General features: G+C 43.5%; 2 protein-coding genes across 2 annotated transcripts in view; both read left to right on the top strand.

Annotated features, from left to right (window-relative positions):
* The window catches only part of rad54b (RAD54 homolog B), an 11,405-nt gene extending 179 nt beyond the window's left edge, over nt 1–11,226 (top strand). Inside the window, exons 2-16 of the mRNA XM_068570809.1 lie at nt 251–430; nt 791–974; nt 6,071–6,298; nt 6,677–6,976; nt 7,104–7,266; nt 7,371–7,596; nt 7,918–8,004; nt 8,103–8,223; nt 8,316–8,455; nt 8,551–8,841; nt 9,056–9,219; nt 9,304–9,565; nt 10,352–10,418; nt 10,519–10,716; nt 10,812–11,226. Of these exons, the coding sequence (XP_068426910.1) occupies nt 284–430; nt 791–974; nt 6,071–6,298; nt 6,677–6,976; nt 7,104–7,266; nt 7,371–7,596; nt 7,918–8,004; nt 8,103–8,223; nt 8,316–8,455; nt 8,551–8,841; nt 9,056–9,219; nt 9,304–9,565; nt 10,352–10,418; nt 10,519–10,716; nt 10,812–11,032 (2,799 nt within the window). The 5' untranslated portion in view covers nt 251–283 and the 3' untranslated portion in view covers nt 11,033–11,226. The remainder of the gene's footprint in view (nt 1–250; nt 431–790; nt 975–6,070; nt 6,299–6,676; nt 6,977–7,103; nt 7,267–7,370; nt 7,597–7,917; nt 8,005–8,102; nt 8,224–8,315; nt 8,456–8,550; nt 8,842–9,055; nt 9,220–9,303; nt 9,566–10,351; nt 10,419–10,518; nt 10,717–10,811) is intronic.
* On the top strand, nt 3,145–5,204 carry LOC137781810 (fibrinogen silencer-binding protein). Its single transcript, XM_068570808.1, has 2 exons — nt 3,145–3,551; nt 4,312–5,204. The coding sequence occupies exons 1-2, from the start codon at nt 3,145–3,147 to the stop codon at nt 4,874–4,876; spliced, it is 972 nt and encodes a 323-aa protein (XP_068426909.1). The 3' UTR covers nt 4,877–5,204.
* Nucleotides 11,227–12,580: the final 1,354 nt, after the last annotated feature.

Raw genomic sequence — 12,580 nt, 5'->3', positions numbered from 1 at the left:
TTGACGTGAGCGAGTAAACTAGCTTGAACATGAAACGCTAAAGCAACAAGTTAACACTGAACTATTAAGTCCTGTGTGGATGAACCATAAAGACAGTAAAACCCACTCATCTCACTCACATACTTGCTTTGAAAGATTCTTGGGTGTTTGAGAGCCACTGAGTTGATTAACATGATCAAATGCTGATTATGAACTGTATAATAGTTTACAATATTAATGACTGTGTTCATTAATTTCTTTCTCTCTTTAGGATATAGATTATTAAGGAGCTTCCAGTAGCACTATGCGACGCTCAGGAGCTCCCAGCCAACTTTTTGGTAATGCTGTGAAAAAGCCCCGGTTTATGCCCCCTGGAGCATCTACTTCCTGTCTCGTGGCTGAATCCAAGCCCCTTACCCCTAAACTTGGTTTAGGCAATGCACTGAAAAAGGTAAATTATTCACAACATGTTTAGCTTTGAATACCCATACAGGTGTTTTCAGGTAGTCTTGCTGATTAGACCTTTTCTCAGGAGTGTGTGGACGAGTGAGACTCATTGATCGACATCTTCCTGAGTGCACTGTCAGAAATTTGTTTAACCTGTGGGAGAGATGGTGGATGAAGTCCTAATACAGTTCCATCAAACTTCTGGCTCACATTCAACCTGAGGTGAAGTCTAATCAGCCAGGATAACTTAAAGCACTTGTGTGGATGCACAGAGGCTTTAACCTACACTCGATCCCTCAGCATTTTTATGGTTCCAAACGTCCTCAGGTTATGAGTTGTCTTTTCTCTTCTTCTCATCTTGCAGGTCCAGAGGAGTCTAGCAGCACCAGCGTGTGATGATCAGCCCAAAGTTGCCCTGCCTGCTCCAGCCTTGTCAAGGGCTCTGGCTCGTGTTCTCAGTGCAGCGGAAAGAAAGGAAAATGAGGCTGAGTCAGAACATGCCAACAATGGCTCAGAAGAGCACACTGAAGACAACAACAGACCTGCAGGTAAGACACAAAGATGTGTCGCTGGGACCGTACCTGTTGCTATTATGGCCAAGAATAGATTGTGCAACAAAATCACTTTGATGTTTTTTGTGTCCAGTACCTATATACCAGTTTTATTTATTAAGACAAATATCCACCAGAAAGGTAATGTGTGACAAAAGTACCCATGGCATAATTATTGATGAAATGTTTAAGTTTATTCATATCTTTAAATTCTGTATAAATATTAATTCATACACGTTTTATTACCGGTTTTAGGTTATCTACAATAAATGTGTAATTAAAATGATCAAGACATACCTCCATATATCACACAAGTTTTCACACAAGACAGTTTTTTCTCTGTGATATTTGTAAGCTGCAAGTTGTCATTTTATAACTACAAGGGAAAAATGTCATATTATAGGAGTTCTAACTGTATTGACATAATACATGCTCAGTTCTTTGCTGATGTACTAAATTAATCATGCAGTTGGTTGAAGATATAGTCATGTTGAGAATATAGTCATTTTAATTCTATTGATCAGTACCCCTATATAATACTATATAATACTAATTATGGCACGATTACACATGCGTTATGTGACATAGTCTGCTTTAATGAATACTTTAAACAGTCTCTCTGCAAATCACTGCACTCCATGTTTAGTAACCAATTGTGAGAATTAGCTACACAATTGTTCTGCATGTGCAGAAGCAAATGCTAGTTTCTTACCCGTTTACTGTCATATTATAGAAATGATGGAAACATGTCATTAAATATTCTCTTCATCTTCTGTTCAGATGCCAGGTATGGTGAAACGCATATAACTGAGTTCCTTACTGTACATATATGCTCATGCAGCTTGACTTTTGATTTGGAAGCCTTTTTTAGAGGCAGGGGATGGTGTTCTTTCTCTGCTCTCAATCCCTGTAAGCTTAAACACAAACTCCACACAGCTTCACTCTGTGTGCTTTCCATCAGAAAGGAATTGTGAAACATCACCTACATTTTAACAACCAAAAATAATCGACGCTTTTCACTTGATTTGACTACATGATTAAGAACCAGTGTGCACGCAATTTATCGCGGTTGTGCTCCAGTTTTATGTCCCTCGTGTGTCTCGGATGGTATTATCTTTATTTTGTATTTCAACCATAGTAAACCCCGTGACGCCGCGTTAATATCTTGCAGCACCCGACCGTCTCTGTGGCAAATATTGCAACACACTGGACGTTAAACCAGTCGGGCTGAGGCTGAGTGACAGCAGGTCCAGCATTATGCAAATGAGCGGGGTAGTGCAGCGGCAGCGCCGCGGAGATTAGGACTGTGCGCGGGATCAGTGAGCCACCGCGTCCTCCTCCTGCAAGAGCAACTAGTGCCGCTGTTTTACTCCCGAAACCAACGCGGTTTACTCTGCGTTTGCCTTCCTCCGGTTTCCACACTCGTCCTCAACACGTATTTCATCGAGTGAACCCGTATGTGTGGTTTATTGTATGCAGAAAAGGTATAAACGCTCCGTCCTCGCGGGCACGCGCAGCGCGCTCCAAAACCCCTCCCCCACTCGGTTAGTTAAACCAGCGCTTTATCAAAGCGTCACTCACTTCTGGAAAATAGACCCCTGACCCTAATAACCTGTTATACAGTGTTTAGAAACTGTTTTCCCCTTCTGTGTCGAGCACAGCGCGCCTGCTGCCGTTTTTGTGTTATGGTGCAGTGTGTCTGTGCTCTGTGCTGTGCTTGGTTTTGGGTTTAGAGAGGCCGGGCTGTAAGTAGGTCGGGCTGGGCTTAAGCGGCTTAGCTACGTCAGCCTAAGCTGGGAGGAATTCATCCAAAGCCCTCCGCGGTAGGCGGGGGCCTAAACGAGGCTGGCCTAGTTAAGCCTGATTCTTATTGTGTGCAGCACAGCCTGTTTTTGTTGTGCAACGTGGCTGAGGGAGAACCAAGGAGTAGTGTATGAATCCATGCACATGTTAGACGTAGTTTATGTTTGATTTAGAAGAAGAATAGAAGGAAAATGTATGGGACTAAGACCAGGGTTGGCTAAATCACCGTGGACCAAGAGAAGCCAGCAGCAGGGACAAAAAAAAGACTGGTGGGAAGAGTGAGGAGCCTTAGTACTGAGTGTGGTTGCTGAGCGGCAACAGCCATAGGCCCAACTCAGTCTGTGTGAGTCTGCTATGCTATAAGATGGCAGCCAGCTCTGTGTTTCTGTCCAGTATGGTGGGTAAAGCTCGCTCCTCCAACTTTACCCTCTCTGAGAAGCTGGACCTGTTGAAGCTGGTCCGTCCTCACATTCGCATCCTGGAGGAGCACACCAACAAGCATGCGGTCATCGTGGACAAGAACAAGTGCTGGGACACTGTGGCTGAGCTATACAATGCCTTGGGAGGGGACAGACCCCATCGCACCGCTCAGGGCCTCAGGACCCTCTACAAGAGGCTAAAGGAGTCAGCCAAGCAGGAAGTGATGCAGCGGAGACACGCCCAGCCAGAGTACAGATCGAGCATCTCTGAGCCAACCAGGAGAATTATGGAGATGATCCCTCACCTGTTTCACCACGTGCCCATCCATGAAAAGGACCAAGCACTTCGCAGGTACAGTGTGATATGCACATACGAGCACAGGCACAAATTTTAATTACAGACCTAAAGGGATAACGCAACAGTTGGAGGAGAGTTTAACAAACACGTGCATCATTAAAGGTATGCAGTCACGATAATGATTCAACAGTTAGAGGAGAAGGGAGGAGCTGAACTCAAGGCTTCAAAGTCTAATTAGTTCACAAACTCACATTGTCATTCTTAAAATGGGAATACAGTTTTTCCTGCTGTTTTCTTTTTTTTACAGACGACAAACTTACTCTTCGTAGTTTTTGTTTAAGTACATTTACATGGAAAGTACTCAACTCTTGTTTTCATATTGACGAGTTTGCCAAATATGTTTTGGGTGAATTGTAATTTTAATTTGTATTTATTTTTGTAAACAAGGTTATTACAAATCATAAATTGGACACCAAAGTAATGTTCAGATCCTGGTTCTAATGTTTTTAGTGCTAAATCAATGAAGGAGGCCAAGACCGATTAAATTTATTAGTTTGGGAAAGTACAAACAATTGAATACTGACCTAAAGATCCCTACCATTTTATTATTCATAGTGAAGTATACGTCAGCAAGGAAATTATATTTTCTGTGAGGCTGTAATCAGCATATTTTGGTTCAGTCCAGTTTGATTGATCAATTTAGTGTACGCCAACAGAGATGTGCACACAGACACATAAAAACAAAATAGACAGAATACGCATTGTTTAAGCACTTCATTCTCTCATATTTTTTTGTCATCTATTCCATTTTTAGATTAATATACAGCAAGCACAACTCTCCTGTCGAACATCCTGCCAGCAGTTCCTCTCTGGCTGGACTCCAGGATTTCTCGGCATCTCTCCCAAGTATCCCCCATGAGGTGGTCCAGCTGGACCCTGAAGAGGATGTTAAACCACCGCCAGACCTCCCCATCCTCTCCACACACACAGAGTCAGTGCTGGACGGTGGCCAGGAGGGGGAGGGGGAGGAGGAGCAGGACTTGGGCAGCAGCGTTCATGATTTTGAAACATCACTGTCTCCCGTCCCCTCCTCAGTTAATATCCCCCTCTCTCCCTCGCCGCTGCCTTTACGCCACGACCTCTACCCCAATGACATCTACCCTCACCACGAGCCCGACAGGTTTCGCTCTCTGCACCTAGCCAAAGAGGAGCACGAGTTGGTGTTGGCCAATCACAGGAAGGTTGCTATGTACCTGGAGGAGAAGAGGGAGGGGCTGAAAAGGAAACAGGACCTGGAGGAGGAACTTCTGAGAGCCAAGATCAAAGTGGAGAAAATAAAGGCTGCTCGGCTGAGAAACGGACTGCCGATTCCTCTATAAAGAGCAGGAACGCGCACATCTGTGTCCAGCGTTAGAAAGGGAGAGGATCTGATGAGATTAAAGTGTGGAGAAGAGGCTGAGGAGCAATCACACATCAGTTTCATGTTTGAGAACTTGATTTTTTATTTTGTAAACATAGTGCCTCGTACAGACACTGAAAGCCTCTTTGCATGATGCAGGATGAGGCTCACTTGTGGTGCCATAAGTCTGTTTGTACCGTCAGTGTTAAAAATGTGTCCTCATCACTCTTATTGACAGAAGCGGCAACAGACCTTGTAAATGCTGAACTTACAAACACTGTGACTGGCCAAAGTAAATTACATGAATATGAAAGTCCAGCTATTTGGAAGGGAATGAATGGCGTCTACCATGATGGTGCTTCTCTTTCTTAGATCTGCCACCAATTTAATTGTACTATAGTGTTGATTTACAGGCATTTACTGTAATGATTCACTGGAACATGAGACTCTCCCCAGATCATATCAGGGGGATGATTAGCACTCTTAATCCTTTAAAAAGTGATCTGCTATCAGTAAAAAATCGGATGTGATTAACTAAAAAACATTTCCTCTTTGTATTTGTTGAAAACAAACTTGGGCACTTCTTTAAAGTTCTGTAGCTAAGAAACGTAGAAGAAGTGCTCTAATCAAACGGTTCTAATTTTATTTCTTTAAACTGAGAAATATTCCGATACCCTGGATTGAATCACAAGTTAAACTGTTGAAGGCCTTAATCACAAGATGCTAATGATTACAAAGCATGTTGCTGAATTTACATGGAAGTGAGAAAAATATGTTAAAGTCTGAAGTCCCTTCTGGTCGCTGAATCGATCAAAAGAAGGGAGACGTGGACTTGGTTTTGCGATGTTATTTAATGTGTTTGACTATAACATTGATTGTATTTCAAAGTTTGTATATCTGTGATGTATGTTTCTTTTACACTTTGTCCATATGTTAACTTTTTCTATTAAAAAAAGTGAAGTTAATTTGCTGTTTTTTGTTTATTACATGTCAAACGAGCATTCACTATCTCTGAGGAAGATGTTTTTTCTTTTAATTTTCCTAATTGGGTTCCTTTACAATGAGAGGCTCTGGTGTTTGTGTAGACTTGGTGCAGCGGTGACCCCTGCTGGTCAGCGATGTATTGGATATTTTTGTGTGTTTTTCACTATGTTGTATGCCTTTTGTGTTACAGGAGTGGATGTATACCCTCAAACCGCTCAGCCTCCAGGGAGTTCGGCCTGTGTCACTGGGGCTGCAGGCTCAGACTCGGCCTGCAGTCGAGACGCAGTGCGTTACTTCAGTGTGATGTGGTGTAAAGCCAGCAAGAAGAAACACAAGCGCTGGGAGGGCGACGCGGTCCTGCTTACAAGAGGACGCACAGCCACACTGAAAGATATGGAGGGCAAGGACATTGGAAAGGGTGAGACACCAGAATTGAATTAAAGTTTTTTTTTAATTGTAATATTTTATTCTCAGAGGGAGCATTGTGACTGCAGCCCATGTTGTCTGTGAACATCATAAACACAAGTTATTCTACATTTTAATACCATATTTAATAGCAAGTCTTCTGGTAGGAAAGAAGTATGAAAGTATTAAGTCTGCGCCTCACCCTGTAATGTAACCACACCTAGCAGTGATGTTTGAGTAGTGACCACACCTTAAGTACACCTGTTTACTTCTGCAGAATAATAACAACATTATGACCTTTTAAGTAGATATAGCAAACATTTCAAATTCATTTAGATCATTTCTCCCAATACACATCATCACTGTGAGTTAATTTGTTATGTTTGTTTAGGAAGTGGCTACAAAGTGTCCGTGCTGGCCTCTCTGTCCGAGGGAGAGACCTTGATGATCGGAGGGAAGGAGATAGAGGTGATGGGGGTCATATCTGCTGAGGACTTTGCCAGGGGCCGTTGCTTCCAAGAGGTCCAGGTACAGAACGAGGAGCTGCACACAAAGTCAGCTCCCCCTCCCTCTCGTAGTTTGGTATCCAAACGTTTCTGCTCCCCAACACTGTTGGGAAAAGCAGATCATCCTGGATCTCAACTGGAAGAGGAACAGGTCTACAGACCTCGCCATGACCCACTGGCTCCAGGTATGATGACTAATAATCTCATATTTTTGGCATCTTCTGGTTTGTTAGAAGATTTGACCTCCCATTTTGTTATATACAAACATTTTGGAGATACACACTCCACTCAGGGTCTGTGGATCTTTTCCAGGTGCACTGGTGATGCCTCGGCCTTCTCCCAATCACCAGTGGTCTAACAACAAGTCTGGGCTTCCTGTGGTTGATGTTGTTGTGGACCCGTTCCTGACTAATCAGCTGCGACCGCACCAGCGAGACGGCCTTCTCTTTCTCTACGAGTGTGTCATGGGCTTGAGGTTATAGCTGTTTAAAGACATGAATCTCATTACAGAAAAAGCATTGCATCCTTTGATATGACTCCTAATAAATCATATTGTGTGATTTACTGTGTGTGCTTCAGAGCTGTGGGTCACTACGGGGCTATCCTGGCTGACGAGATGGGTCTCGGGAAGACCCTCCAGAGCGTGGCCCTGTCCTGGACGTTGCTTAAACAAGGACCTTACGGTGGGAAACCAGTTGCTAAGCGTGTACTCGTGGTCACTCCCGGCAGCCTCGTGCACAACTGGGCTGCAGAGTTTAACAAGTGGCTGGGCCGCGAGAGGATCAGCGTCTTCAGTGTGGATCAGGTGTGGAGAGAAAGGGACATTCTTTTACTTTGTATTTACAAGGAGCTCCAGCAGCATAAGTAGAATTTGTATTGATTACAAAACGAAGCAATTTTATTCATAAAGTACATTACTCTTTATTAGTAGGAGTAAGCTTATGCTTTTTTACTTTTTTAGGAGAATTCAGCACATTAACAAAAAGAAAACAATGAGTAATAATGCATGATGACTTTTACGGGTCTAATGTATTTTTGTAAAGAACGTGGACGTATCCGATTAACTGACTTACCTTATTGACAATGTATGAAGTCATTAATGAGAGTTCTTTGTCGGTGAGTATAGGACCACAGGATAGAGCAGTTTGTGCTCTCCCCCCTGCACAGCGTTCTTGTGATCAGCTATGAAATGCTACTGCGCTGCCTGGATCAGGTATTCTCACCTTCTGTGTCACTGTCGAGTGTGCATGGTACAAAGAAATCCCCACACACCATATTTTGTCTTGCTAAAGTATTTTCTCATGCTTTCAGGTTCAGAAAGTGGAGTTTGGCCTTGTGATTTGTGATGAGGGCCACAGATTGAAGAACAGCAGCATCAAAACGTCCTCAGCCCTCAGCAGCCTGCGCTGTAATCGCAGAGTCATACTAACAGGTGCACACAGACTCTGAGATGGAGATGCTGATAGAAAGAGATGGGAGATCTTTAGGGACTCTCTGACCAACCAAATTGTCTTTGTCTTGAAGGCACCCCAGTCCAGAATGACCTGCAGGAGTTTTATGCTATTATAGAGTTTGTTAACCCAGGGATTCTCGGGTCGTCCACTGGATACAGAAAAGTATATGAGGAGCCAATTCTACGCTCCAGACAGCCCTCCTGCTCAGAGGTAACGCAGCTCTCGCTTCTTTTCTATGGGGTAATTTGTATATTGACAACTTTATCGGGCTTTAAACTTTATTTTGAATCTATCTCTGTCAACAGGAGGAGAGCATTTTGGGAGAAGAGCGAGCAGCAGAGCTCTCTCGCCTGACTGGCATGTTCATCCTGCGAAGAACACAAGAGATCATCAACTGCTACCTGCCACCCCGTCTCGATTGGACGTTGTTTTGCGAACCCTCCCCTCTGCAGCGAGAGCTGTACGCGCATCTTATCTGCCACAGAGTCTTCAGAGGCTGCCTTCAGGGCTCCACGCAAACTCACACACACCTGGCCTGCATCACTGCACTGAAGAAGCTCTGTAACCACCCTGGCCTGCTCTACCGCTCTTCCAAGGTTAAGGTCTTTGTTAGGTTTTCGGGAGTGTAACCTGCATCTGGCCTTCAGATATTGATCTTATTTGATTGCCTTGTGTTGTTGTTAATACTACTAATAAGTTGTTTATTGATCTTCATTCAGCATTCATGCTGTGGTCAAAATAGTCTGCATTAATGTTGGTGTTTAGAGATTTACTACCAGTCCTAACTGAGTACTGTGTTGTGTTTTGTAGGAAAGAGCAGACAGTGGTTCAGTGGAGAACTCTTTATATGAAGGCTTGGCTGAGCTCTTCCCTGAATCCTACTCTTCAAGTGAATTTAACATGACTGACTCTGGAAAACTTCTGGTTCTGTCGGACTTGCTGACTGCAATCAGACAACTCAGCCCTTCAGACAGGTGTGTGTGTGTGTGTGTGGGTGGGTGGGTAGGCGGGTATGTGTATTTGTGTGCATATATGTACTAACAAAGTATGTGCTGCAGGGTAGTCGTAGTGTCCAACTATACTCAGACGCTTGACCTGCTCCAGGACTTGTGTGTAAATGTGGGCTACGCTTTCTGCCGACTTGATGGACACACCCCCACCAACCAGAGACAACGGCTGGTTGATGGTTTTAACAGTCCCTACTCCCAGAACTTCCTGTTTCTGCTGAGCTCCAAAGCGGGTGGCGTGGGGCTTAATCTGGTGGGTGCGTCCCACCTGGTGCTGTATGATATTGACTGGAACCCTGCGAATGACATTCAGGTAAGACTTATGAAACAATCTCGCTTTGTCTGTGAGTGTATGTCCGTAACAGTGTTTTATACGATTTTACCATGAATTCTAGAGCTAAACTATGAAGTCAGCTGCTTTTAATTAAACAAAGTTATAAGTGATCTGTATATATGTATGCTTGTCATTTATAAACCATAGTAACACTTATACGATCAAATGTTAGTGGGGGGGTCGATCACAAAGTGAAAAGGAGTTATACTAAGGTGTGTTGTGCTTGTGTTCAACCCGGTTCTTTTTTTTTAATTTGACCTTTTAAGTAACCAGATTTAGTTTAATGTCAATTGAAAACCAATTCCCATATACAAGGACAACTTGGCAAAGCAGGGGAGACGCAAGTCAATACAAGACAAAAAAATCAAATGTTCAGTTGTAGTCTCGATAAATAATGCTAATCAGTTATTTTTTGGGAGTACTTTTAACTATTAAACATAAATATACACCTAACGAGATTCATGACTTACTGTCTGTCACTAAAATGTTATTTTACCACTTCGGTTCAACCCCTGATGACACAGAATGATATTGACCAAAACTGTTTAGTGAATGTTACCGGTCAGTACGGTCCGTGGCTTCAAGCTTACAGCTCTGCGTTTGTAAGGAAACAATTAAGTCAATGTGAAAATAAACTGTACATTTATTTTTCCTTCATGTTGACTCAATTAACTGAACTGCAGGTGTGAAAGCCCCCTCGAATTTCATCACATAACCACCAGATGGTGCTGTGCACATTTGTGTAATTCTCTCTGCTGTGTCCAGGCCATGGCTCGAGTGTGGAGAGATGGACAGAAGAAGACCGTGCACATCTATCGTCTCCTCACCGCAGGTCTGAAAACACGGACGCACGCAATGAGCAAGAATATGCAACAAAATTGTGAAGCAGTCTGATGTTACTCTTTCTGTCTGGGTGGGTTTCTTCCTCGCAGGCACTATTGAGGAGCGAATGTTCCAGAGACAGGTGTCCAAACAAGGGCTCTCTGGGACGGTGGTCGACCTGGGCAAAAGGGCGGAGCACACCAGCTTCTCCACCAGTGAACTGCGAGATCTTTTTAGCCTGACTGACACGCTCTCTCTAACGCACGACCTGCTGAACTGCAGCTGTGTCATGGACGGCTCAGTCCAGCGTAAGCAGATGGCCGACACGCTTCGCACACCGACGCCACTATTTGACTTAGCCGAGACTCAACTTGCTTTTTTTTTTTTTCCTCTTCATCCTCAGCTGCCTTGGAGGACGAGGAGCAGGTTTCTGATCGGCCGTGCCAGCTCGGTCGTCAAGGTGACCGCGCAGGGGCGCAGCAGAAGCATCGCAGCATGTCCGAGCTGATGCAATGGAGACATTTCTCTGGTGACACACACACCTTCTCAGACCCTTACCTTGATCACGCACGGAACCACATCACCTTCGCCTTCCAGACCACCATCTCTCACGCTGTGCCATAAACAAACACAATCTAGATTACACTCTCGATGTAGATGAATCACACACACACACACACACACACACACACACATACTACACACACACATACTACTTCTATATGTGTCTTCAGGCTCGCTGGGCTTTGTTCGCAGCCTGGCGACAACATAAGAATAAACTCAACAGTGCTGTCAACAGCGATCCGTGATATTTGTGAGATCCTGTGTCTTCTGCGTTTTCTTTACTTATTCAGACATTTACTGTAAAACTTTATGAAATGAATGGTATTCAAAAAAGGAACATGTGAGTATATGAGTTGAACTTTTCTTTGACTGAAGAATTCTTGCCTTGGAAAACACCGCATTTTAGATGCATGTATGAATGAAGCAGCTTGGAGGCGTTTGTATGTTTTTTATCCTCATACTGTAAAAATAAAGCATGCAAGAGTTACTCCTGTACCCACCTAGAGTAATATTTACTGTCTGAATTAGAGGATTTATATTGGTATGAGACCGGTTTAGGTGTCAAATGTCAGAATGCAAAGTTTACATATTGCATATATTAAATGTATTCATCAGAAAGTCACTTTTGGGAAAATAAACCAACACTAAGAATCTTCAGTCATGCAACTACAATAGTTATTCAGCTATTTGAAACAGACGGACCTCTCGTTCAAGCCAATAACCTGTGGAAACCAATATCAACTGAACCAAGCAACTGGTCAGGCTTTGGCAATGCAACATGCTCTTTGTATTGAAGAGGAATCCCATTTTGTGTTGTGTCACTTTGGTATTGGACACGTGTTTTGCAGACGAGTGCCACTCGTCCAATTGGGATATTGATCCAAATCACTCCCCTAATAGTCTCAGAGGCCATGTGCTGCTGTGTCCATGAGTCAGACTTGTTCTGTCGCTCTCTGTAAAGCTCTTACTAGCCGCTGCTGGCCGCTTTGCCAATCCCTCTTTTAAGCCACGTGTCCCAGCCGGCCAACTCAAGGACCTGGCGTATGGATTGAATGAATGACTTTCCACTGCTGGAAGGGGGGAAAGAGATGTGGTTGTTTTGATGGAGAGATAGAATCACAGGTTGGAAGTTTATTCCCTGTGATCCCAGGACCACTGAGTTCACAACGCTCATATTTCCTCGGTTATCGGTCCTAGAATAATTGATGTTCAAGCTGCACATTTCTAGAGCAGATATTATTAAGATACTGGTGCATCAGTACTTCACAGGATTTTTTTTGGTATTTTAGTTTAGTTGTATTCTCTGAGGTTGATTTCACTAGACTGGATACATCTGAGTTTCAAGAGACTTATCGAGACATTTATTAGTGACAGAGTTCAGATGTCCTCAGCGGCTCACTGTCCAAAACACAAGTCCAGGCTCAGTCTGCTGGACTGTTCTCCCTTCAGATGAGATGAGTCATATTGATGACCCTACTTACAATGTTCTGCTTCACTCGTTGTTATCGTCTCTTCTGTACTGCTCTCTTCATAAAGGTTTAGACAGCGAGGCCTAGAAGCCAGAACATGTCCATTTTTTATTTTAAAATCTAAAAAGAAAATTTATCT

This window comes from Clinocottus analis, unplaced genomic scaffold, assembly GCF_023055335.1.
Source record: "Clinocottus analis isolate CAN_PGR_092001 unplaced genomic scaffold, fCliAna1.0.p SCAF_9, whole genome shotgun sequence".
Lineage (NCBI taxonomy): Eukaryota > Metazoa > Chordata > Actinopteri > Perciformes > Cottidae > Clinocottus > Clinocottus analis.
The sequence above is the reverse complement of the archived record's forward strand: the minus strand, read 5'-3'. Positions and strand labels throughout refer to the sequence as shown.